The sequence below is a fragment of the Tiliqua scincoides genome, chromosome 7, assembly GCF_035046505.1.
Source record: "Tiliqua scincoides isolate rTilSci1 chromosome 7, rTilSci1.hap2, whole genome shotgun sequence".
Lineage (NCBI taxonomy): Eukaryota > Metazoa > Chordata > Lepidosauria > Squamata > Scincidae > Tiliqua > Tiliqua scincoides.
The window spans coordinates 51,856,613-51,884,156 of record NC_089827.1 but is presented as its reverse complement, the minus strand read 5'-3'; the positions used below and the strand labels follow the sequence as shown (position 1 = coordinate 51,884,156).

Sequence of the window (27,544 nt, the reverse complement as noted above, 5' to 3'; positions counted from 1 at the left end):
GGAACGAAAAGAACCCAAGGGGAGGGAGGAAGAAGAGACAGGGAAGGAAAGAGAAAGAAAGCCAGCCAAGGGATATCTGCCAGATGCTATGAACACCTGAGCATGTGATCCATTCCAGTGAATGGATATGAAATGAAGCTGCTTTCAACCAAGTCAGACTATTGCTCATCTGGCTCAATACCGTCCAAAATGAGGGTAGTACCTCTCCATGGTTTGAGATGGATGTGGACAGTACTCAGACCATCTATTAGGTAGTGCCTGATGCCTAATCACGTTGGTGATGTGTGACTCCTATCACTTCACACGTGATGATGATGGCACTTCACACGTGGTGATGGCACGTTGGTGATGTGTGACTCCTATCACTTCACAAGCTCATGATGCATTTTTAAAAAAAGTTACTTAGAGGCTGGAGTATTAAAAAGTTACTTAGAGGCTGAAATATGGACCCCCAGTGTCCATCAATAAAGGTGCAAACCTAAATACTCCTTTCTGGGCGTAAGTTCCATTGTATACAGTGGGACTTACGTCTAAGTAGACATGCATAGGATTGCCTTATAAGTCCAGTAATTCTGCCAAGGTTCACTGTACAACATGGTGGTGCCAATCCCTGATCTAGAATGACATGCAAATGTGCAGCAAGTGAAGCCCTTTTTGCAGGAAGAGCCTGTTCCTATGCAAGTCTACTCCGAGGTAAGGTAAATGTGTACAGGACTGCAGCCTCAGAGCCCCATCCCATGCATGTCTACTCAGAAGTAAGCCCATGATAGTCAAGGGGCCTTACTCCCAGGAAAGTGTGGACAGGACTGCAGCCTCAGAGCCCCATCCCCTGCCTGTCTCCTCAGAAGTAAGCCCATTGTGCTCAGTGGGGCTACTCCCAGAGGAGTGTGGAGGTAGGGCAGCCTGAGGCTCCAGTGCTGTCCACTCTCCCACGGAGACGTGCCTGCGACTGGACTGCCTCCTGCGCATGCGCGCGCCCTGGGCTGTAACGGTCAACGGGAGGGGCGGGGGGCGGATAGAGCGGAGGCGGGAAGAGCGGCTGCGCGAGCGGGGTCGCTTCCGCTCTAGGGCGGAAGTAGCCGCCGTTCCGGTCGTGGCCTCCCCCCGCCTCCGTTCCGGGCGCTGTGAGCGCGCGCTTCCTGGTTCCCTGGAGGGCGTTGGCGGGCGGAGAGCCCCCGTTCTCGAGCCCCGCCCCTCCGCGACTGCTGATGAGGCGGCTGGGTGGGAATGGCCGCCGCCGCCGGCTTCGGGACCCGGCCTGAGGCGGCAGGAAGGCGGCTGCCGCCGGCGGTGCTGCCGCCCGGCCGAATGCTGCCTACCACGGGCGGAGAGGTGCGGCTCCCGGCTGCCAGAGGGCGGGCCCCATGAGGAGCGCGCCGCCGCCTCCCTCTCCCGCCCCTGCCAGGCTGATGCACCCCAGGTGAGAGGACGCGGCGGGGGTCCCGGCCACCTCTCGAGGTCGTCCCCCCAGCTGTGAGCAGCGCCTCCCGCCCCCGTCGCCAGGACGTCCTCTGAGCATGTGCAGGGTGCTTTCCCGTTCGCCTTTCAAGGTTGTTCCCTGCACTTTGAGCAATGTCTGGAGTCCCTGTTGCCAAGACGTCCTCTGAGCATGTGCAGAGTGCTTTCCCTTTTGCAGTCATCCCCTCCTCCTTGAGCAATGCCTGGGGTCCCTGTCACCATGACATCCTCTGGGCGTGTGCAGAGTGCTTCCCTTTTGAGTTTGACCCCTCCACTTTGAGCATGGTCCACTTCACCATGACATTCTCCGAGCACTTGCAGAGTGCTTTCCCTTTCGTCACTGAAGCTACCCCTTCTGGCTTTCTTGTTGTTTTGCCTCCTGCCCCCCCCTCCCAATTTGACACCTTGGCTGTCATTGTGCTCAGGACTAGCCATGCCACAGCAAGGCGATGGGAGCCCCCCCAGTTTATACACCCCCCAATATATAGTACAGTATAGCTATTTCATTAGCAAAGTCTGTCAAACAGATCTGCCATTGAACGTCCAGTTGACATGATCCTTAATCTAGACCAGTGTTTCTCTGCATTTGTCCCCTGCTGTACTACTGTGCATGGTCCACCTATTGGAAGTACCATTGGAAGTAATTGGCAGTGATGTAATTGCTAGTTACTTCCAGATTAAGAGGCCAGACACAGCATGACAAACACCAGTAAGAGGCAGAGACGGAAGGGCTTTTCAAGCATGTGAAAAGTGCTTGCTGAGGCTTGGCCCACCAAGCTGAGCCTCCTACTGTTGCATTGCTGGACTTGCTGCTGAGCAGCAAGGGTCTGGGGATCTTGCAAGTACCAGTGGACACCTCCTTGAAGTATCACCAGTGGTACGAGTGCCACTGATTTAGGCCTAACCAAATTATCATACCAATGAGCAGTCTTGGGTAATTATTCCTCAGAGCAAAGCATGAAGGTTTGGACAGTTGTGGGGTAGGACTGGCTTGGGAGTCTCTTCTGATGTTACCTTTGCCAGCTGCAATCATTCCCAAACTGTGCACTTTGTGAGTAACTGCTGATGTGCAATGAGAAATAAATATGCAAAAACTCTGTGCCTAAAGTATCTGTTGGTAAAGGAGGCTGCCTGCAGCATCTCCATAGAATTTCCTGCTCTGCTCTCTGCTCTCCTTTTAGTAAGCCTCAGGGAGGGGGGCATGGTAAGTCAGTCATGTCTTTGTTTTGGGTATTGTTTGGAACATGGATAGTACAATCCTATTCATGTTTACCCAGAAGTCCAACTGAGTTCAATGAGGCTTACTCCCAGGAAAGCGTGTACAGGTTTGCAACCTGAGGGCCAAATCCTATCCATCTTTCCAGCACTGGTGTAGCTGTGCCAATGGGGTGTGCTCTGCATCTTGTAAGGGGAAGGTAGTTGTGGAGGCCTTCACAGTGTAAGGAAACATTTGTTCCCTTACCTCAGGACTGCATTGCAGCTGCACTGATGCTGGAAAGTTGGATAGGTTTGGGACCTGAATCACTCTTTTGTGCAGCAGAATTACTTCCTCTTGAAGGAGGCTCCCTGGTGCATCTCTGTGAATTGCTGCTTTTGGTTGGTGTCTTTTCAGGCTGGAGGTATGCCCAGCATAGAAACACAGAAACACTAGATCTGGACTCTGAATAATTCTTACTCTTTCAGACTTAACATATAACTTTTGGGATGCTAGAGTGAAGCGTTAAGAAAAAAAGTGTGCCACAGCTATCCGATATTTAGGAATCACTGGCCTGTTTGCATGTGGAAAGTGCGTTTACATGTGGTAAAGCAGAAAGAGATAGGCACATGTATTCTGCCTGTTGTGGTGCCACAAAATTACAAGTCAACAAGAGTGACCAGTCAGCAGCATACATAGTAGTGGTTTGAGACTTGGATCTCAAAACGTTGCTAATGCATACTGAATTTTGTGAAAATGTTAATTCTGTGACTATAAGATGTCATTTTGAGAAAGGGCCAAAGCTCTGTGATGGAACACCCACTTTGCAAGCCTGAAGAAGGCCCCATATCCAATCCCTTCAGACAGAATTTGGAATTTTTCCTGCCTGGAAAGCCACAGCCAGTCAGTGTAGATTGTTATTGTTATTGTCTTCTAACATTATTGTTAGAAGATGGACTAAAAGCCTGATTCAATAGAAGGCAGCATCCATTAGTTCATGTGACAATTGCTTCCTGCTATGCATGTTGTACAGTCAAAGCCCCACAGGCAAGTAGTGTCCTCTAGTGTCTTTGTTTTTGTTATCCATGACTTTTCCTTCTCTTTCCTCTCTTGTCTCCCTGCCCTGGCAAATTTAGTTGTGAACTAGGGCAGTGACGTGTCTCTTTTTTCCTTAAGGACATCTGTCTGACTCTGAAAGCTGACCTATATGTTTTGAAATTTTAAAATATTTTGCAGAATTTTCCACCAATCAGAATGGCTTAGGCTGCAGTCATGTCCACTCTGGAAGTAAGCACCATTGGTACAATGGGATTTACTTCTGAGTAGATATGGATAGGATTGGATTCTGTCTTACTGCTATACAGGTTGAGACTAATTATTCACATGGATTTGGTTCCAAACACTGGCAAAAAAACCAGCACTATAGCAAATCAATTTAAAAAACAAAGTTTCTTTGCTCCTGTGATTTAAAAACAGCCTTGCTGACCTTTGTGGTGTAAGATAAGAGTCATTAAGATGACAATCCAACAATCAATCTCTCTCAAAGTGCTTAGAAAGGCTTCACTCAGCCCCTCCCTTCACCAATGCAAAATGATCACCTTTCTTTCACATGCTGGGGAGAAGGGAGGGAAGGAGAGAGAAGGATTGATGGAGAGCCTGCTGCCCTCTCTCGTTCTCTCATTAAGGAGGCTATTGTTAAAGGACTGTTCAGTTTTTTAAACTGATTTTAAAGGGATGCATTTTTCCCCTTCTCCAAGGATCAGCACATTCTTTCTCATTTGCAGGGGCCATTCCTGTTGAGTCAAATCCGTGTATAAATTAATTCATGGATTAGACTTAAAACTAATGGCCACTGCAGATAAGAACCCTGCTAATCCCTGGAGAAGGGATAAAAACTTCCTTTTACAATCCCTGTTCTAAAAACTGCTTTTCTAGGGAGTCAGGCTATTAGGTGTTCTGTAGCTTGCTTGAAAAAAGTGATTTCTTCCCCTCCCCCTGCTTCACTGAACAGTGGAATGCGGAAGTGATTAATCACTAGCCCAGGGGTGCCCAAACCCCAGCCCTGGGTCCACTTGCAGCCCTCAAGGCCTCTCAGTGCGGCCCTCAGGGAGCCCCCAGTCTCCAATGAGCCTCTGGCCCTCTGGAGGTTTGTTGAAGCCCGCACTGGCCCAATGCAACTTCTCTCAGCGTGAGGGCGACTGTTTGACCTCTCGTGTGAGCTGTGGGATGAGAGCTCCCTCCACTGCTTGTTCTTTCACATCTGTGATGCAGCAGCGGCAGCAAACGAAAGGCCAACCTTGCTTTGTGCAAAGCCTTTTATAGGCATTGAGCTATTGCAAGACCTTCATTCGTTCCTATAAGTTCATCTTTAATATATTCATTTATGTAAACTTATGTAAATTTATTCAAATTTTAAATGTAAATTAATTCTTTTTTTTTCTGACACAGTGTCAGAGAGCTGATGTGGCCCTTCTGCCAAAAATTTTGGACACCCCTGCACTAGCCAGGGCAAAGGGAGGGGTCACTTTTCTAGGACCAAGTTGCAAAATAGCAGTTCTAATTGACTGCTTGACTGACTTGTGTTTTATCTGCTTTTATTTAAAGTGTTTAACCAAAACCAAACCACAGCAGATACCAAGGTCCCTGTACAGTACTGTAGTTCATTTGTGAAATCTACTTACTTGGTTCCATCTGGTTCTGTATGGTGTACAAGAAATAGTTTTGTGCTGAGATTATGTATGGGTAGAAAAGTTTTGAGGCAAAGGGAAAAGTTTTGCATCAGTTAACTGGCAAGGGATATATAGATTGTGAGGATTGTATGGTGTATAAAAAAAGTTAATTTGAAAATTTCAATTCCACTGTTCTTGTCTTGATCATACATATGTGTTATCTCTCATAGGTTATGATCCCATCATCCTCCCAAATTTTTGTAGCTAGTTACACACAAGTATGAACTAATTTTGAAATTTTTTCAAAATTTTAAAAATGTCCATTTTTGAGAGAACCGATTTTAAACTGGACTTTTAAAAAATATTAAACCCATTGAATTGTATGTAATATGAAAACTCATTAAAGGAGCTTCAGAAGGATACCGCTTCTAGCTCTATATTACAAGAGGTGTCTGAGGTACAGCTAGTTAAAGTCTCACTAGCATACCATTTTTGATAAAATTTTGAAATTTTAGATTTAAATCTATTTTTTCTTTGAGTTTAAAAGTTTAGAAAAATGCATTTGTTCAATAACTACATAGGATCATTAGATGTGACAAGTTTTATCAAAATCTAAGAATGTGAGGTAGAAAAATATTAAGTGTGATGATTTGACACAGAATAGTCCTAAGGCCTTTTATTTGCAAATGTAGAGTATAACAGTATAAAACCAAGTACTAATTCAATTTCAGTCAAAATTGATTGGATTTTTATCAGAAATATTTGACACCTGGTTGCCATTGCATCCACTAATACATCGTTTCTCAAACTATGAGGGAGCTTTACTCCCTCAGTAAGTTCTTGTGTGGGAGGGCCTAGGGCAGCAGCGCAATCCCCAGGATCGCATCACAAGGGGGGTGAGGGGGGTGCTTGTGCCTTACTTTGGATGATACTGGGCTGCAGGAGGTGCAGGCAGCCCTGCACTGTACTCCCCGACGCTTGGAGCCTGCAAAAGAAGCAGGCACAAAGCACCTCCTGCAAAACGGAGCCTGCAGCCCAGCATCATGCAAAGTAAGGCACAAGCACCCCCTCTTAGCCCCTTAAAGGGACGGGGGGAAGTTTTACATGAACTGGTGGGTCGTGACCCACCAGTTTGAGAACCACTGCACTAATACATTTATAGTGCAATCCTATCTTGTGCTGGAACAGGCAGGCCAAGAGGCCTGCGCTGTTTCCCGCACAGGATAGGGGCCAAAAGTGGCTCAGCCAGAGGCAAGGGGAAACTCTTCTGCTTACTCCCCGGTAAGCCACTGCAGCCCCAATGGGTCTCCTTGGACTTGCGCCACCTCCTGAGGTGGCATAAGTCTGAGGAGAGCAGAGCGGCTTGCAGCCACTTTGTACTGCTCAGGAATGGGGACACGGTTCTGGCATATCTGCTGGGTCCCAGCCCTGCCTCCTGCTCCCTGCCTGCCTGGGACCGTCTTCTCCCCACCCTGGAACCTGCCCCTGCCTCCTCCCCAGACCCTTGTGTTGGCCAAGCTCGGATTCAGTCTCCATGGACTGGCACACATCCCTGCACCGACCCAGCCGACTTTCGAGGAGACACAAGCATGCCTTGCAGCACATTTGCAACCCTCAGGCGAGTTAGGATTTCACCCTTACTTAACTTTGAGCAACTTGTGGTACCTGAAACATCACATTATTTATCATTGAATTTATTCGTAGTGACGGTTAGCTTTTGCTAGATATTTGAAAGGGCAGGCAGCGCTTTCAAAATGGAAATTGTTGCCTGAAATATAGAACTCCTTGTTAAGCCATCTCTAGGACCTCAAGCTCAGTTTGTAACATTCAGAGGAGTTTAGAGCTCAGATGTATAGTGTTCAGTTTGAATGGTTGAGTCTGGTATAATGATTTAAAATATTTATGAATTGTATTCTGTGCTCAGAAATGTCCTGTGTTTTCCATTGATAGAATTAGTTTTGATTGACACTCATAACGGCAAAGATTGAAATATTTCAGAACTTCAAGTAAAAACCTAGATATTTAACAATGTAATCCTATACATGCTTACTCAGAAGTAAAGTTGCATTGTGTTCAATGGGATTTACACTCTGGAAAGAGGGTATAGGATTGCACCCTAACAGTAGTGTAATCTATTGTATAACCTTGAGGCAGAAGCATCTACCATACCATTTGCAATGGTATGGGAAAGATTTTATATTTTTACTGTATTTATATACCACATTTCTTAATCCAATTTTCATTGGATGTATTCAGGTTTCTTCTCTTGGTGTCCTGCTTTTCTGTGCATGTTTAAAAGTTCAGAATTTTTGACCTGATAAGGAGCAAGGCTGAAAACTTGCTTGGCTGGAAGATATTTGCATACTTTTAACTGGTTCTTTCTTCTAGGATGAATGAAATGAATCTGAGCCCTGTAGGGATGGAACAGCTAACGGCTTCTTCGGTGAGCAGTGCCCTCACTGTCTCAGGAAGCCACTTGGGTCTGGCTTCCTCACCACCACACAATGCCATACCAGCACCAGGTATTGTAATAAATCAGGGAGAACTGACTCGTCTGGTTTTTTTCTGATTTCTATGCTTCTCGTATTGGGGGTGGGTATATGACCAGTATCAGCTTTATGAAACATTGGACATCCTGTATTTTTATGCATGAGGGAACACTGTCTTGCTTTGATTCCTTCAGTTCAATTTTTACATTGTACTTGGGCATCAAGCTTTGGCAGCTTGATTTTACTTTTTGTAAACCGATGTTTACTGCTTGATGATTTTACTGTTCCAGACTTAAGAATACCCTTCTAATGTTACAAAAATTACATGGACAACCTGTGGTAGAATGTAGAATTCTGTTGTAACCAGTGGCATAGCTGGGTCATTTGACATCCGGAGCCCATAAATATTTGTCACCCCCATACTACATAATCAATCAATCAATTCACATTTTAATACCACCTCTCCTCTAAGGAGCTTAGGGTGGTGTGCATGGTTCCTTCCCTTATTTTGCCCTTACAACAATCCTGTGAGGTAGGTGAGACTGAGAGATAGTAATAGTCATGACATGAAATGAATAATAATTACCAGAAAATTAAATAAAGGGAAGCCAGCCCTGTTCCACCAAGTGAATTTTCTCTGTAGCCTGCCTGCAATAACATCCCCTCCCCACACAAAAATCAGTGAGGTTTTCAGTCCTACTCAGTGCCCAGTTCAATGTAAGTTCTTATATTTAAACCATATCACTATTGGGACCCACCTAGCTTTACAAGTCAAAAAAAGAAAAAAAATCACCTTACTAGCTCAAGCCTCTGTTTTATTCTTTTGGGAAGGGGGCTGCTTTCTGGAGCATTTGTTGAGCTCCACTTTCATCTGATGGGGATAATACTGCTACCCTTGTATTCCCCTTTGTCTCACTTGACCACGAGCCAAAGCAGGTTTGCTTACTCATGAGTAAACACAACCGTGTGGCTTAGTTTTGCTTTCCTTAGGGCTCTATATATTCGTTGTCTGAGGGGACTTCCTTCTTGGGTATTTTGGGGGGGCTGCGTTCATCGGATTGGGACCATTTTGGTGTTGTTGGATTCCTCTCAGCCTGCCCTTTCCCATGGACTAAGGCAAGTTTGCTTACTCACAAGTGAATGTGCGGTATGGCCCAGTTTCACTTTTCGTAGGGCTCCATGCATTTTTGTTTTTCTGATTTTTTGCCCACAATGTGAGATAGAATGGAGACATTTCACTCCAGTTTTTTGCATTGCATTCTGCTGTAAATTCCGCATCCAGTGGTTTATAGCATGATGGTGTTCTTCCTAACCACTGCGATTTTAGCAATTTTGATCACCCTTGTGGTGTCCGAAGGCTGGTACCTAGGGTGGTCCACTAGCTACGCCACTGGTTATAACACATGTAACAACCCTGAGAACCTTTTAAGATAGAATAATACATATTTCAAGTACCATTTGTCCTATTTCGGAAACCAAAAGTTCTGATAATTTTTTTCGTTTTATTCTTTTTGTGTCTGCCTTTTCCTGCATTTCTTTTGCCCATTAGTATCATGTAGCCAATTTATGTTTCATGTTATTTTGTGTTTTTTGTTTCTGGTAGGATTACCAGTTGCAATTCCGAATTTGGGGCCCTCCTTACCTTCTGCTCTGTCTCTGATGCTTCCAATGGGCATTGGGGATCGAGGAGTGATGTGTGGAATACCTGAGAGAAATTATACGCTACCTCCACCGCCTTACCCTCACTTGGACAGCAGCTACTTCAGACACATTCTACCTGGTGCGTAGTGGGCTGAGAGGTTGATCTAAATCTGTGTGTGTGTGTGTGTGTGTGTGTGTGTGTGTGTGTGTGTGTGTGTGTTCTTTTAATGATAGGGTCATGTTGATGGGGAGGTGATCAAGGGTTGTATAAGTATGAATAACTTAGGGCACAATCCTAACCAGGTCTACTCAGAAGTATGTCCTATTTTGTTCAGTGAGGTTTACTCTCAGGGAAGTGTGGTTAGAATTGCAGTCTTCATCATCTTATTGTGAGCCGACATTGTTACTCAATGCCTATGGACAATGGGATATACATGTTAGCAATAAGTATATGTGCTAAGCTACACTTCTTATCTACAAGCTACATTAAGCTACACTTATTATCTACAATTTTAGAAGCTACACTTCTAAAAGAATTAGACATAAATTCTTTCTTTTTCTTAGTACAGACATGTTGAAACTGTTTACAATTGTTCGTTACAAGACATTAATTTAATGTAAAAAAAAATCAAAATTAATGTTCTCTGGGTTTAAAGAGGAACAGGCACTAGAATTCTAAAACTACTGAGAACATTTTATATCTATAAATAAGTTGCAGTTGTACTCAGAGTTTGAAACTAGCCATTGCAAACTGGCACTTTTCTCTTGTTCTCTTTTTTTACTCTCTCTTCCCTTCCACAGGTCTTTTATCGTATTTAGCTGACAGACCTCCACCTCAATACATCCACCCCAACAACATAAATGTTGATAGCAGTCCAGCTTTATCTGTCTCCAACAATCCTTCCAGTCTGGATCCCTTCCAGTCGAATGGAACAGTGGGTCTTGAACCAGGCATAGTCTCCATGGATTCCCGCTCAGTGAATGTGCACAGCACCCAGAATTTACATCCCAGTGATAGTCACGATGTTGCTTTGGATACAACGATCACAATGGAGAGTGTTTCAAGGGTTACCAGTCCGATCTCCACTGACAGGATAGCTGAGGAACTTACAATGAGTGATGTAGCTGGAGATCATGCACAGATTGCCAGTGGCAACCAAAATCATGAACCTTTAGCTGTAGATGCTGTGGGCAGCACCTTAGCTACAGATACTGTTGGGCATGGGGGTGTCATCCCCATTCATAGTAGCAGTTTGGAACTTCCTGTTATGGAACCTGACCACATTGCAGGCCGTGTTAATGGGATATCTGACAGAACACTGAGTGATTCAATTCATACAGTGGCTATGAGTAGTAATTCTGTGAGTGTTGCACTTTCTACCTCGCACAACCTTGCGTCCTTGGAATCTGTCTCTTTACATGAGGTGGGTCTCAGTTTGGAGCCTGTGACAGTGTCCTCCATAAACCAGGAAGTAGCCATGGGACAAAATCATGTGGATGTCTCCTCAGACAATCTTGCCTTTGTACCATCATCACTGCAGATGGAAGACTCCAATTCAAACAAAGAAAACATGGCTACCTTGTTTACCATATGTAAGTGTGTGCCTCTATGCTTTCCTCAACCTTTGGTTACATTATCATTGCAGTTATTTTGAGGAGAGGTAGAAGGATTCTTGCAGTAAACCTTTTGGGGTGAGGTCCATTTGAACTGTAAAGAATTTTACAAAATCAGGGAGAATTGAGGTTAAAATTTGCACTCTGCATAATAAACATTTTAAGAAACCCAAATATTTGAGTTGGGTGGTCCTGAGTCATTATTACTTCTCTGTGCATGCTACAGACTACAACACTTTCGGTTTAAGTTGCGTACAGAAGTCCTTAGAAACAGGAGTGAGAGGCAGACTTTCTAGTTGCAGGGCAAGCATCCGGTGTCACTCAGCAGTGGCTGTGCATAAAAGAGTAAAAGTGAATCTACACTTCATCTTTGTCCCTCTCTCTGCTTTGGATGGGCTTTTGTTTTTTCCAAGTATGTTGCATGTGTATCTGATTAACATTTATTTGGTGAGGGTTTTTTTATGTACTTGAAAATCTGCCTGGAGAAAAGGGATCTGTGACTTTGATGGAAGGACCACCCAGTCATAGCTCTACATAGTTCCTTTAAATTGAAATCTGAAGAAACTTTCCTCTGAGCTTTCATGGTGGAAATAGATGGGGTGTTTGTATGCAGGCTCACTATTAAAACACTAGATTTCTGTTTTTAAAGTTCACCAAATTCCCAGTGGTGAATATAGATGCAGGAAAATGTATCTCCTCCACTTGCTACCAAGAATGAAGCACCTGCTCTCCATCACACTTTCATCTCCATATTGCAGCCTTGCAGATATGGGCTCCCAAATTGCTAACCCATGAAAATGCTTACTAGACTGCTGGATATGCCATTTGTATCCTTGGAGACAGCTCACTCACCCACTTTCTGTAACATTTCCTTGTCTGTTTACTAAAAGGCAACTTTTACAGTGGATCCTTGGTATCTATGGGGATCTGTTCCCAGATCTCATATGAATACCCAATTCTGTGGATAATTAAATCTGCTGGAGGCCCCACACTGGCAACTGGAAGTGCCTCTCCAAAGTGCCTGGGAGGCATTCTAAGGTGAGGGGAGGCCGTGTGCATCCTTCTCACGCCTCAGAATGCCTCCCGGGCATGACCTAATTACAGGCAACTAGGTGAGCAGCTATTTCCAAGCTGTTAACACTGATTATAATTCAGGTTTATTGACTGTTGGTTCAAATCGGGGCTCAAGGTTTGTTTCCTTTTAGCATATTGGTTTTTTTACAATGTACAGTTACCCATCATTTTACTTGAGCATTGTGTTCCATAGTTGCGCGTAATGCTAAAATCGCATATACTCAAAATTGCCTTGAAAATCCCTTGCATCCAGAAAATATAGACTTTCTCGCTAAAAATTACAAGAAACAGGTGGGGACTAAATGAACAGCAGCTTCATTCTCTTCCAGTGTTCTGAATGCCAGGCTGCGTGATAGCAGATTCTTTGCAGAAATGCTTTGCTATTTGGTTTTTGTATTTGTTTGAAGCACCGTCACCTTGGTTGACATTCTATGAAAAGACAAAGGAACATTTGTTTGATCCCATGTCCCTTTTCCTCATCCGCAGGGTGCACGCTCTGTGACAAGGCATACCCATCTGATTGCCCAGATCACGGGCCTGTGACCTTCATTTCAGACACCCCGATAGAGAGCCGAGCCAGGCTTTCTGTTCCGAAACAGCTTGTTATTCGCCAGTCTATTATGGGAACGGAAGCTGGTAAGGATCGTGCTAAATGTAGACTTTCATAAAGCGACTGAAAGGAAAAACTCCATGCATTCACAGTATAGTTAGATAAGTGTGAAAAAGAAAAGGCAGTATGTGGATCTGGATAAAACATATAAGTGTTTGAAATTTTTTTTTGTTTTTTTCAAAAATTTGTTGAATTAAAATGACAATGTGGTGTGTTGTGTTTTTATTTCACAACTGAATACAAAATTTCAGTATTTTTTACTCATTACCTATGTACTGAGGTGTTTTAAAAAATGTGATGTTTTGTGTTTTGATTTAGTTATCAACAAAAACACCTCTGTGGATAGGTATACTCTGAGGAGGGGCTGCAGCTCAATGGAAGAGCATCTGCTTTGCATGCAGAAGGCTCTAGGTTAAAGCCATAGCATCAGGTAGGGCAGAGAATTCTTGTCTGGAACCTTGGAGAGCTGCTCCCAGTTGATGTAGACAATACTAAGATTGATGGGGCTCCATATAAAGTAATCTTCTATGTTCCTATACAACACAAAAGTGTTTTGTGGCCATAGAACAGCGGGAGTTGCATTTGCCATACCCCAGTGCTAATTATTAAATGATTAATGGGTGGAGCAATGGCTTGCTGCCTGGACTGCCTTTGCATATTTTTATATAGGACAGCAACTAAAATTGTAAATATTCTCTTGAAATGAAAGAGCCTCGTAGTTCATTAAGGAAACAAATGTGGAACTTTGGAGGTCGCAGTTGATACTTGGAAGAGTCTGACTCTTGCAGCTGTAAAATGTGTAGGGTTTTAGCTAAAAGCAAAGATCTTAATAGGTTATTCTCTGTGGCATATTATTGGTGTTGGCAAAGCAACATTAGCTTGTGCTAATAGAGAATTGTCATCTTATCTCTTCAGATGGGCAGTATTGTCAGTTATCAACCAGATAACTCAATATTCCTTCGTGGGTATGGTCACTAGCTAAAACTTTGGCAGTGAAACTCAGAGTCCATTAGAGAGGTTAGTCCTAAGGCATACAAAGAAAATTCCTGGTTGTATTCGATAACTAAGAAAATTAGTGTGTTAAATGTAAATTCCATGATAATATACAAAGTTTGTTTCCAATTTAGCTCAAATAATGGCAGTTTTTTGTTTTGCTTTCTATCTTCTGTTTCCATGAAACTCAAAATGTCAGTTGTTTAAAAGAATGCTGTTTCAATGTCATAACTTCTGAGTTAAGCAGTGATCTTGAAAAGCATTAAGCCATGGATTTTTAAACTCCTGTTCCTCTGCATCTCCTGTTCTGCTGAGGAACCTTTGTGTGTCTTCTGCAAACCCCCAGCATGTAAAGGATTCTGAGGTATCTTGTTAATATGCCTCATCTGAATGCACCATTTGGGACACTGACCAAAGCCTAGTGGGCCTTCATTGTCACCCTTCTTGAACTGAGAGTGTCCTAGAATGCACCTAACATTATACTACAGAAGAGGACAGGTAATGGTGGAGAAGCTGTCTTTAAGCAAAGCTTATCTACTTTTAGTGTTTATCTTTGAGAAATTCCAAGATTCCCTGAGGAAGAAGTTTGAAACCCACTGCTTTAAGCCATTTTGAGGTTGAAATGCAACCAAGAAGCCCAGCCGGAGATGTTTACAGAACATCCATCTGTTCTTAGCAGCAGCTTCTATGCTTTGCACATACCATGAAGAGGCAAAAGATTCGGCATGTGTCTAGTGCATGCATTCCTGAACATGAAAGCAGGTGCCTGTATGTATCTAGGGTACAGGAAGAAAAAAAAACCCCTCCATTCAATGAAGTGCAGTGACAGCTAAAAAGGCTAACAAAAAGTGAAAATTCAGGCTGCATAGGAACTTAAGGATGGGTGACTTCAGGTTGCAGACAATGGAGATTAGTGGAGCCAATAAGCAAGTGCAAGGCTAGGATGATAGGCAACAGTGATTGTAGCAGTGTAGAAGGGCAACTGATCAGGATTGTAAAAGAGATCATGGGATGAGAGTAGCCTCTTTGGTGACTAGACTGGTAACTAATATGACACTGGTAGGCATCTGAGAAGACAGCAGGAGACACCAAGGAGACACATGGGAGAACCACAAATTATGAACATAAGAACCTTTTGTTTTGTTTTAAATGTGACAAATTTAGCAATCTGAGAGTCTTGCTAAATTGCTGGCTGCTTCTGCAGTTTCTGAAATGAGAATTTTCTATTTTTGCAGGAAAAACCATGAAATCTTTAATGAATGCAGGAGGTCAGGACCTCAATTTCACAGATCATCTGAAAGTAAATTACTTGCTACCAGAAAAGAAATATCATGTATTGATTAAAATTGAGCTTACTCCTGAGAGTGTTATGTGATAGTAGCTGTTTCTGTGAATATCCTATTTTGTAGAAGCTGTCATGGCCTGATGCTTAGCAGTAGCCCTTGGAGCCCTGTATTGTAAATGTTGCGTATTTGTTGTTGTTGAACTTCACTAATTATAGTTCTTGATGGAGTCGTCAGTGGATTATTGTTTTTTTTCACACTGATGGCAGGTGTGTGGGCTCAAGAAACTATTCCTGTTCGGACTTGCTTTGGACCACTCATTGGACAACAGAGTCACTCTATGGAAGTAGCTGATTGGACAGACAAAGCAGCTAATCACATTTGGAAGGTCAGTGTGTGTTGTCATGTTTTATTAATGCATTTTTGTGCAAAAACATCTGCTTGAATTTGGCCTTCCTTACATGCACAACAAAAGTGCAATGCTGCTTTGTGAATGGCAATGCTTTATCACTACTGGTACTTCACACGACAGGTGGTACATGACCTCACTACTATGATTATCGCATGGCACTGGCCTGACCCTTCTGGAAATGAAAATGGCTAGGGTGGAGGTGCACCAGCAGGCAAGATGAGACTGTGTAGCTACCTAGCCTTTTAACCCATTTCTGCCCAGCCCACAGGTACACATTTTATCCCTGTTGCGTATATGCAACATTGGGCAGAAATGGCTTAAAGGAGATACCATTTGAGGAAGAATGGTAAAGAGTGAAAGACAGATGAGGAAGGTAGGTGGCACCCACAAAAATGGTACATACAAAAAAACCAAAAAATGTTGAAAAGCCCTGCTTTCATGTAGATATGAAAGTATCTAGGAATCCTGAATTAGGTGTCAGTCAAAACAATGTTATGCTCCCAGTCTCAGTTAGAAAGTGCTCCAGAGAAACTTGTCATCTTTTTCCCTATCCAAAGTGTTTAAGAATACTGAACAAGTACAGTTCTTTACACTGGAGACCAAATCCTGGTTGACTACTGTTGGCTTTCACAGCTGCCCCCTTTCCTGTTTTCAAAAGAGGTATGGAAATTGAAGCCCTGTTAGGAACTCTAATAGTTAAAACCTTTCTTGGGTTCTGTGGTCAGGAGAAGGTGGAACTGGTGCCTCCTCTCTCCAGATCTGTCCCTGGCTAAGGGTCTGAACAGTAGACCATGCTGCCACTATGAAGATACAAGCCAGCTGCAGAGAGATGACCTTCAGAAGCCCCCCTGCCAGTTGTGTGGAGAATTTCCAAAAGCCTTTTAATAACATGCAACTGGTGGTCCTCAAGACCTGGAACAAAGCTTGACTGTCAACCAACAGCAAATAGAACTGGCTATGCACAGATACATATTCTGAGTGATCCAGATCAGAACACGTATGAGCTGCCTTGTTAAGTAGCCTTGGTTATGGGAGGTCTGTTGGGTGTTGCATGACCACTTGGCCAGCCCTACTTGACCTTGAAACGTAGGTTAGGATGGCCAATGGGCTGGCTTGTGCTAATCTCAGCAGATGGGCTGATTCTGATCTGTTGTCTTTGCAATGCCAGTTGAAGGAGACAAGTGATGCACAAAACAGCCTGTCTGCCTGGCCATGCTGTCTTGCAGTACTGGTGATTTCAAAAGTGTTTCAGGGAAATCTCTTTTAACCCTACCTCAGGGCTTCCCTTAAGGGAAATTCTAATGAAGAGGTTCTCAAACTGGGGCATCATGACACCCCAGTCTGAGGAGCTCTGCCTTTACTCCGCAGGGCTCCCCAAGCCTTGGAAAATCTAAAAATAAAGATTGTGAGCCACTTCCGGTTTCGCAATCAAAGTGGGTCACAATCTTTATTTTTAGATTTTTCCAAGGCTTGGGAGCCCCGTGGAGACTTCCTTGCAGCTCCCCACACTCCCAGAGGCTGCTGCTGGTGAGTAAAATGAAGCCCCTGTTGCCCCTAGCAATGGCGCAATCCTTGGGATTGCGTCGCTGCATTCCTTCCTCTCCTGCAAAGACTTTCAGAGGTTCCCAAACTCCCAGAGAGTTTCAGAACCACTGCTGTAATGATATGGGAATTGGAGAGCATAAATAGAGGATAGTTAGAACTTAGCGTTCAGAATTCTAGGATATTACATCTCAAAATTATGAGAGATTTAGGCAATGGATGCTGCCTAGAGAGGGTTCAGACCAGCGACACCTGTCATAGCTCTCCCTGACAGCTTTAAAGTCAACAGATTTTTGGCTGGAGACAAATGGCAAAGAAAGCTCATTTTAGATAGCTGGGGTTGCTGTGTCAAAGAGCCCTGGCATGGTGTTTCTTGAAGAAACCAGCTGCAGGCAACTATGGGCGGAAGGGCAACAACCATAAAACTCTGGTTATCTGGCCAGAGCCCCAAAAGGTGACAGTCCTTCTTTTGGGAAGAAGACACCTATGTGCTCCCTGGCACCTAGCTTATGGAGTGCACCAATTTTCTTTGTTGGACAACCTGGATAGAAAGGAATAAAAGAAGAGGTGTGAAGCCCCTCCTTTTCCTGTTCCATTTTGTCTGCTATGGGAGCTTGCCTGCTATGAGTCCACCACTGGAGGGGGCTCACTGCAAACAGTCCTTAACTACACCATGGACTGGCAGCCAGAGAACTGTTCACCTGGATCCAGCTGTAGAAGTTAAATATGAGGCAGAGAGATAAGGCAGAGCTTTCTTATTTTTAATTGTTGTATTTTATTCCTTATAATCTTTTTCAATTCAAGAGGGCTTTGCTCTTTTTTTGTTTGTTGGTTATTTTGCCTTAAATAAACATTCTCAAACAGATCTGATGCTGTGTTTATTTTCCTGGGAGGACTGAATACAGTGCCTTGCCTAAATCTGAGTGCTTAAGACTAATTGGCTGCTTTTTGCAAAACAAAAGAACAGATTAGAAACTCAGGCTGACTTCTTGAAAGTGGTCATTCAAGGGACTTGGTGGCAGTAACTGCTGATTTACATAAGTCCTCCACCAGCCAGGGAGAAAGTGGAATTGAAAAGACAGGAGCTGGTCAGTACTGCTGAAACTAGAAACATGGGAAAAGTAGATTTTTACAGGCTGTTTTGCCAATAAACTCCTATGTTCTTAATAAAAATTGGTGCTCCTGGTCTATAGGACAATACCATCACAGAGCAGATGGGGGATCAAAGGAAGCTCAATAATCACAGGTTCAGCTGGTGGTCTCCTATAGGGTAAAGTTTTTGGCTAGAAAAGCAATTCCTCTTCGAACACAAAAGGTGGTTGATTTAAAGATGGTGATTTTTTAAAAAGTATATATTTGCTTTTCAGTTTGTAAAAATGTTCACAAAGCAGTTTACATAACAAATTAAATGGGGAGGGGTCATCCAAAAATACATTGTCATACTTTATTTTGACTCTCTGGACCAGTTCAGCCACTTAATCTCACCACATGTTACTGGGTTCTTTTGAATTGTCACGGAGAAATGGTGGCTGCCATCAGAGATGCTCTGATCAAATGTAGCTCCCTCCATGTAGCTGCTGATGTATTCTGCGTGAAGATATGTTCAAGCATCTGAAATCACCCTCTGTTTTATCTTGGCAGATGTATCATAACAACATCCTGGAGTTCTATATTATCACAACAGATGAGAATGAATGTAATTGGATGATGTTTGTGCGGAAAGCCAGGTGAGGAAGGAGAATGACAAACCAGGGCATTAGCTGTATTAGCAAAGAAGTAATGATAGTATGAGAGAGAGGGAGGGAAATCTTACTCCAGATTTTGTCACTTAGTCAGATTTTGTCATTTAATCTAAAATGGTTTTTTGTTACTTTTCTATGTATATTTTAGGAATAAAGTAAATGGAATAAGTTTTCTCCACTGCTCTGTGTATTATCAAGCAGAGTGCCCTCATATAAACCCTGATGAATCCCTAATGTGCTACAGCCACCCACCTTTGTGATTCAAGAAACAGGAAAATAGGGTAGATTCCTCATGGTTTTTCTGTCTAATGTTATCAACACTTTAACTGAAATGATTGTGAGCTCTCCTAGTTTATGCATAGTGGATGTTGACCAGGACCTTTAGTGGGAAGAGAGAGATGTGTTTCCTGAAGAGGAGACTGGAGAATTAAGTATGGCATGGCACTCCTGGCATTGTAGTTGGGGGGGGGGGGGGAGGCTCAGCACATTTGACAGCTTCTTTATGCTTTCATTGCCTGGTTTACAAAAATAAAAACCAGATGCTAGCCTAAGGGTAAGCATTCTGCCAGGCCTTGGAATCTGAATTCATGCTAGAAACAGAATACCTCTAATTTGGCCCCCATTGAAGCCTGCCTTTTGAAAGAACCTACCTCCTGGGTGGAGATTGTTCACTTTTCTGAAGACAAGCAGGGAAATACAGGTTGAGGGCCCAGTCCTGTCCAATTTTCCAGCACTGGTGCAGCTGCAATACAGCCACAAGGTAAGGAAAAAAAGTTCCCATACCTTAAGGAGGCCTCTATGACTGCTGCCACACCACTAGATGCAGCGCATGCCCCATTGGCACAGCAGCACCGCACTGGGAAATTGGATAGGTTGGGCCCTGAGTCATTATTCAGGAGGGTTCCCTTGGAAAAACTCAAAAATTGGATTAAAGCAAATCCATTTTAAAAACAATATCCCTTTGCTCAGTGATTTTAAAAACAGCCTTGCTTGCCTTTGTGATGCAAGATAGAGTTATTAGGCAGACATTCCATCAATCAGTCTCTCTCTAGGTGCTTTGAAAGGCTCCACTCTGAGCCACGGACCTCTCCCTTCACCAATACAAAGTGATTATCTTTCTTTCACTGGTCAGGGGGCAGGGAGGGGTTGCTTACCTTGGAGTGAAGGAGCAAGAATGATTGATGGATTGTCAGCTAGCTGCCATCTCTCACATTAAGGAGGCTATTGTTAAATGACTGTTCTCCTTTAATTTAAAGGGCCCTTCTCTTTAATTTAAAGGGCATTGAGATAGAAAAATCCATGGATTTTTCCATGGATGAAAAATCCGTGAATAATTAGGTTATACCTGTAATCGCATACATGACTATCTCTCTATAACAATAAGAAAAGCAGTTTTTAAAACTGTGGTTCTAAAGGGATGCATTTTTCCCTTTCTCCAGCAATCTGCACATTCCTTCTCATTTGCAGTGGCCATTCCTGTTGAGTCAAATTCGTGTATAAAAAGTCCGTGTATAACAAGGTTGGACCTGTATACAGTTTTCTAATGTCTTGGAGTTCTTAAATGGGTCCTTTTTCATCTGAAGGAAAATGTGGATGTTTCTAACTGGAAAAGCAGCAGTTCCTTACTGTTGTATTTTTAATTGCCTCTGCCGAGAATGCTTGTTCCATGAATATTGGCTGGATGTGATATAAATTAAACTAAGATTATATGAATAACATTTAATTGTTGAAGTTGTGACAGGATTTTTCCTGTGTGGAATAGGAACAGAGAAGAACAGAATCTGGTAGCTTACCCCAATGATGGCAAAATTTACTTCTGCAGTTCCCGTGAAATCTCTCCAGAGCAAGAGCTTCTTTTTTATTACAGTCGTGATTATGCTCGACAGATTGGTAAATAGTTGGGCACATTTATTTTGAATTAATCTTTTAGCCTTATTTGGCTTCTGTTTTATTTTTATTTTTTCTATTAAAGCTCTGAATGAATGGCTTTAGCTCCATACTGTTTTCTGAACAGGCTAAGAAACAGATGTAATCTGGGGCTTACCCAAGGTCACTCAAACCAATAATGGAAACTAGATTCTATCTGAGCGGGACTTTATTACATTGGAAGTCTCACTGGATCATTCTTGACCATAAATTCACTGTATCTATATTTTGAGACTTTTTTAGTCAGGATTGGTGCTTTTAGTTCCTACTAACAGCTGCACCAGAAAGCACTTAAGAGTGCAATCCTAACCTGCACTGGTACAGCCAGGCTGCATGGCCTGCACTTTATCCAACACAGAATGGAGGTCACCTTGGGGTAAGGGGATATTTTTCCTCTTACCCCATGTTGAGCCCTAGCTTGTCTTGTGGAGCTGCTTGGATCCGCACAAGCTATTTAGGGTTGCACATCTGAGAATCCCATGTAGGGCTGCCTGACACAGGAACAGGGGTCAGGATACGGCATGCGCTGTCACTGCCAAACATGCCTCCCTCAGGGGCCCAATCCTCCCCCTGCCCCAAATGCCCTCTCCCTGCCTCCAGAAGGCCTTCCTGTCACCCTCTCCCAGCCCCGGCACCACCTGGTGCACACGTATCTTGGCTGCCACAGGGTCTGAATCCGGCCTGGCCAATCCTTACAGCATGTTTTTGTCACTTGGGGCTGGTACAGGGAGGCCTGCACCAGCTCAAATCTAAGTTAGGATTGGGCTGTTAATCCACCAATTTTCTCACATTATTATGACCTATGCTACTGAATGTATGGGTCTTGAGGCAAAATGGTTAGCACAATCCTGCAATCATACAGGCAAATTGTTTGCTTTATTTTATACTGCATGAGGGAAAATGAGTCACCTTAAAAAGGGAACCACATTAAATAATAAACCAACAAATATTTGAGGGTTAGTGTAATTATGTTTACCTTTATGTTTAAAGGTGTTCCTGAGCAGCCTGATGTGCACACTTGTCAGTGTGGGAAAGAGTGTGCTTCCTTCACCGAATTCAAGGCCCACTTGAGCAGTCACATTCAAAGCCACCTTCCTAGTCAGGGGGGACATGCCAACAGCCATGGATCAGGTCACAGTAAAGAAAGAAAGTGGAAATGCTCCATGTGTCCTCAAGCTTTCATCTCGCCTTCTAAACTTCATGTTCACTTCATGGGCCACATGGGCATGAAGCCACACAAGTGTGATTTCTGTAGCAAAGCCTTCAGTGACCCCAGCAATCTACGTACTCACCTCAAAATACACACTGGTAAGTATAGGCAAAAGTGAGGCTCTCTTCCTGTGAGAAACTTGAAACAGATACCATCTTTGAGTACTTGGAGTAACAAACACCACCAGTCTTCCGATGGAAGACAAAATGGACTATTCCCAGGAACTGTATTACAATATGTTAAAGATTATACGAGCCAGTTGCATCTTAAATTCAGCTTAAATTACCTTATGGTTATGTAGAGTTTCATTTTTTAATAGCTTACCATACAGTTGGTTCCAGGTGCTTTGGTTAAGTTCTTTTTTTAGTAAAAGTTAGAGGAACAACTAAGCAGACACTTCACAATGTCTTTATTGCAAAGTTGAGCTAGGCCTACTCTTGCTCCCACTTTATCTTCTCTGATCCCATCCAAGTTAATAATAGGACAAGAAGTGAACAAAATTTCTGCTGCAAAATTTCTAAGTGTTAATCTCCTGCATTTTGCGCCCAAAAGCCTTGTTTTGGTTATTTGTGCAGAACAGAAAAGACAATGGTTTCTTTATTGTCTTCCTTGAAGACGCTGAGCAGGTCATTGGAATACCAGTAGCAATAGTTCCCTTTGAAGCCAAGTTCTCGTCTTTCCAAGACACTTTATGCCCAGCACCTCCTGGCCTCTATTTTCTCTCATTCCTGCCAGGAACTTGCAGTGTAATGCATTGAAAGTTAAATTTTACTTTGAAGGCGCAATTGCATAGGGAATGTATGGAAATAATAGCAAACATTGATGGTTGGCTTTTTTAAACCCATGTTTACAATGAGGTGAAGAGGAGGGTAAAAGATGTCTCATAATTTGCTTACGTCCAATTCTAGGTCAGAAGAACTACCGCTGTACTCAGTGTGAGAAGTCATTTACTCAGAAGGCTCATCTAGAGTCACACATGGTTATCCATACTGGGGAGAAAAACCTCAAGTGTGATTACTGTGACAGACTCTTCTTGCGGCGACAGGATCTCAAGCAGCATGTACTCACCCATACACAGTGAGTAATTTTTAGGAAGTCGATCATTTGATAGTCCAGGTTATCTAGAGTAGCGGTTCCTTAACTGTGGGTTGTGGCCTATCAGTGCGTCACCACCTGATTTTTAGTGAGTCACAGAAGCATGCGGCAAACCTCCAATGGAAACACAGGCTTTAAACCCACTGCACAAGCCTTTGCGCCTTTTTCTGCTGTGTGCAGTTCTTGCAAGCAGCAGCTGCTGCTTGAGAGCAAGGGAATGAGGGCACACACAGGGAAGTGTGGAGGGAGGAGTCGGGGACTATTATTAGATGGTGCAGAAAATGGGGGAGGGGGAAGGTGCTCCGCAAGCTCGCTCATTAATCTAGCTTCAAGGTGGAGCAGGGGTGGTTGGGCGGTTGAAGAAGAGACAACTTGTGCTCTCTTGCTTTCTTGATAAGTTTATCTGGGCTTTCTCCTTCGCCACTTTGAAATCCACTAGCCAATTCCTGTTTCTTTCATGCACAAGTGCACAGTCTCCCTCTTCCCCCCCCCCCCCAGGAGCCACCTTTAGTCCCTTTTCATCACTAGATTTGAGAGGTGGGGATCAACTGGGAGGTCTCTGTAGAGAGACATTAGGGCTTGGTGAGAAAAGGACCAGGCTCTTTTTCACCCTTTTGGTTACTGCACGGGACACCCTCCACGGCATCTCCTGGAAGAGGGTGGTGCAGATCAGGGCAGAAGGATGGATAGAACCTCTGCACTTTTTTTGGTGACCAAAAAGTGAGACTCTCCTGAAGTTACGTTAAATATTTCTCTTCCATATTCACATGTACACACCCCAGGCTCCTTAATTAACTGAGTTTCTTCTGGGTTTGCTTGTTTAATTCAGTGTTGTTGCTTGCTTTGCTGCATTTAATACTGGAATCATTCTGAACTTCTCTGCCTTTCAATGGTTTGATGGGACTGAATGCTTGAAGGGAAAGGTTGCTTGGTTTGAAGTCCATCCCCCCCAGTTTTTTTTTACAACCTTGCGAGCAAGGACACACATGGGAAGGTTGAAGGGGGAGGGAGGAGTTGGGAGAGCACATGTAGCACCCTCTCAAGCAGATGCTTAGAAGCTTTCTTGTCAACCGCAGCACACAACTGAATGCTGAAAGGATGTCTGCCTTGCATCGAAGGCCCCCTTGACTGTTTTTGGAAGGCCTTGTGTTCTGTTTAGTATGGCTGCATTTTATGCACATCTGCGTAGGAGTAAACCCATTAAACCTATGAGACCTACTTCTGAGTAAACATGTGTAGGATTGCACTGCACACTTATTTTCAAACCCATCCTAGCTAAGCATGTTGCTTCCAGAGGACTTCTGAAGGCTGCAGAGGCCATGCACTTTCACTTGTGCCCTCTGTGGGCTTCAGAATGGCCAAAAAAGTCTCTTCTGGTTTCCCTCGGGGAAACTGGAAGCAATTTTTTATGCCTTTTAAGGCGTTTCCCGAGGGAAACTAGAAGTGGTGTTTTTCAGCCTGAAAGCCATTCTGAAGCCCACAGAGGTTGTCACACAGCCTCTGGGCTTCAGAAAGCCTTCTGGAGGTGACCAGCGGCACCTTTCAAAGGGTTCAGGTTGGGCCAAGTATAGCTCAGTGTGAGTCTGGGGGCCTCCTGTTGAGCCAGATCAGTGGATATAAAATCTGTGGATAAATAGGCTCAACCTGTATGATACTTCTTGTTCCCGAACAATTGCTGGGAACAGCAGTACAGGTCCAACCTTGTCATACACAGATTTTTTTTATACATGAATTTGACTCAACATGAGTGGCCACTGCAAATGGGAAGGAATGTGCTGATCCCTGGAGAAGAGGAAAAATGCATCCCTTTAAAAACTGCTTTTTACTGTTGTAGAGAGACAGTCATACAAGTGATTACAGGTATAACCTAATTATCCACAGGTTTTTCTATCTCAGTGTGATGAGAAGTACCCTTTAAATTAAAGTCCTTTAACATATGTATTGGCAACCTTCAGTCTCGAAAGACTATGGTATCGCGCTCTGAAAGGTGGTTCTGGCACAGCGTCTAGTGTGGCTGAAAAGGCCAATCCGGGAGTGACAATCCCTTCCACACCGGGAGCAAGTGCAGTCTGTCCCTGGTCTGTCTCCCTGGCTATGGGCCTTCCTTCTTTGCCTCTTAGCCTCAGACTGTTGGCAAAGTGTCTCTTCAAACTGGGAAAGGCCATGCTGCACAGCCTGCTTCCAAGCGGGCCGCTCAGAGGCCAGGGTTTCCCACTTGTTGAGGTCCATCCCTAAGGCCTTCAGATCCCTCTTGCAGATGTCCTTGTATCGCAGCTGTGGTCTACCTGTAGGGCGCTTTCCTTGCACGAGTTCTCCATAGAGGAGATCCCTTGGGATCCGGCCATCATCCATTCTCACGACATGACCAAGCCAACGCAGGCGTCTCTGTTTCAGCAGTGAATACATGCTAGGGATTCCAGCACGTTCCAGGACTGTGTTGTTTGGAACTTTGTCCTGCCAGGTGATGCCGAGGATGCGTCGGAGGCAGCGCATGTGGAAAGCGCTCAATTTCCTCTCCTGTTGTGAGCGAAGAGTCCATGACTCGCTGCAGTACAGAAGTGTACTCAGGACGCAAGCTCTGTAGACCTGGATCTTGGTATGTTCCGTCAGCTTCTTGTTGGACCAGACTCTCTTTGTGAGTCTGGAAAACGTGGTAGCTGCTTTACCAATGCGCTTGTTTAGCTCGGTATCGAGAGAATGAGTGTCGGAGATCGTTGAGCCAAGGTACACAAAGTCATGGACAACCTCCAGTTCATGCTCAGAGATTGTAATGCAGGGAGGTGAGTCCACATCCTGAACCATGACCTGTGTTTTCTTCAGGCTGATTGTCAGTCCAAAATCTTGGCAGGCCTTGCTAAAACAATCCATGAGCTGCTGGAGATCTTTGGCAGAGTGGGTAGTGACAGCTGCATCGTCGGCAAAGAGGAAGTCACGCAGACATTTCAGCTGGACTTTGGATTTTGCTCTCAGTCTGGAGAGGTTGAAGAGCTTTCCGTCTGATCTGGTCCGGAGATAGATGCCTTCTGTTGCAGTTCCAAAGGCCTGCTTCAGCAGGACAGCGAAGAAAATCCCAAACAAGGTTGGTGCAAGAACACAGCCCTGCTTCACTCCGCTTCGGATGTCAAAAGGGTCTGATGTGGAGCCATCGAAGACAACAGTGCCCTTCATGTCCTTGTGGAAAGATCTGATGATGCTGAGGAGCCTGGGTGGACATCCGATCTTGGGGAGAATCTTGAAGAGGCCGTCTCTGCTGACCAGGTCGAAAGCCTTTGTGAGATCTATGAAGGCTATAAAGAGTGGCTGTCGTTGTTCCCTGCATTTCTCCTGCAGTTGTCTAAGGGAGAATACCATATCAGTGGTGGACCTGTTGGCTCGGAATCCACACTGCGATTCTGGATAGACGCTCTCTGCAAGTACCTGGAGCCTCTTTAGTACAACTCGGGCAAACAGCTTTCCTACAACGCTAAGGAGAGAGATGCCGCGGTAGTTGTTGCAGTCACCCCTGTCACCTTTGTTCTTGTACAGCGTGATGATGTTTGCATCCCTCATGTCTTGAGGTACTCCACCTTCTCTCCAGCAGAGACAGAGGATTTCATGCAGCTCAGTGACGATGATCTCTTTGCAGCATTTTAGGACTTCAGCAGGGATGCTGTCTTTTCCAGGTGCCTTGCCAAAGGCAAGGGAGTCCAGGGCCACGTGAAGTTCTTCTAGGGTTGGTTCACTGTCAAGCTCTTCCAGCACAGGCAGGCACTCAATGTTGTTCAGTGCTTCTTCGGTGACTACATTTTCTCTGGAATATAGCTCAGAGTAGTGCTGCACCCAGCGTTCCATCTGCTGTGCCCGATCCTGGATGACCTCGCCTGTGGCAGACTTCAGAGGGGCAATTTTCTTCTGTGTTGGACCTAGGGCCTGCTTGATACCATCATACATCCCCTTGATGTTGCCCGTGTCAGCTGCTATCTGTATCTGGGAACAGAGCTGGAGCCAGTAGTCGTTAGCACATCTCCTGGCAGTCTGTTGGACTTTGATGCGAGCAGTTTGGAGGACCTGCAGGTTGCGCTCACTGGGATAGGCCTTGTATGCTGCTTGAGCTCTCCTCTTTTCCTCAATGACTGGTGTCAACTCCTCAGAGTGGGCTTCAAACCAGTCTGCCGCCTTGTTGGTCTTCTTGCCGAATATGGACAAGGCGGTGTTGTAAACGGTATTCTTGAAATGTTCCCATCTGTTGGATGCGTTTGCGTCGGCCGGGCCTGGAAGAGATTCCTCAAGCGCTTGTGCAAATTCCTCCACTTTTCTCTGATCCCGGGTCTTGCTGGTATCAATGCGAGGTCTTCCTTCCTTTTTCGTGTGATACAGTCGCTTTGTTTGCAGTTTCACTCTGCTGCACACCAGGGAGTGGTCAGTGTCGCAGGCAGCACCATGATAACTGCGTGTGATCTTGATGCTGGGAAGGCTGGAGCGTCTGGTGAGGATCAGGTCGAGCTGGTGCCAGTGCTTTGATCTTGGATGTCTCCAAGAGACTCTATGTTGGGGCTTTGTGTTGAAGAACGTGTTGCTGACACAGAGACCGTGATGACAGCAAAACTCTAGC

The 27,544-nt window shown here is 44.3% G+C and overlaps 1 protein-coding gene across 1 annotated transcript in view; it reads left to right on the top strand.

Annotated features, from left to right (window-relative positions):
- The first annotated feature begins 1,096 nt into the window (after positions 1–1,096).
- Positions 1,097–27,544, top strand: part of PRDM4 (PR/SET domain 4) — a 29,535-nt gene continuing 3,087 nt past the window's right edge. The window contains exons 1-10 of the mRNA XM_066634274.1: positions 1,097–1,420; positions 7,711–7,844; positions 9,415–9,591; positions 10,254–11,045; positions 12,627–12,776; positions 15,296–15,414; positions 18,622–18,707; positions 20,485–20,612; positions 21,639–21,956; positions 22,767–22,935. Of these exons, the coding sequence (XP_066490371.1) occupies positions 1,365–1,420; positions 7,711–7,844; positions 9,415–9,591; positions 10,254–11,045; positions 12,627–12,776; positions 15,296–15,414; positions 18,622–18,707; positions 20,485–20,612; positions 21,639–21,956; positions 22,767–22,935 (2,129 nt within the window). The 5' untranslated portion in view covers positions 1,097–1,364. The remainder of the gene's footprint in view (positions 1,421–7,710; positions 7,845–9,414; positions 9,592–10,253; positions 11,046–12,626; positions 12,777–15,295; positions 15,415–18,621; positions 18,708–20,484; positions 20,613–21,638; positions 21,957–22,766; positions 22,936–27,544) is intronic.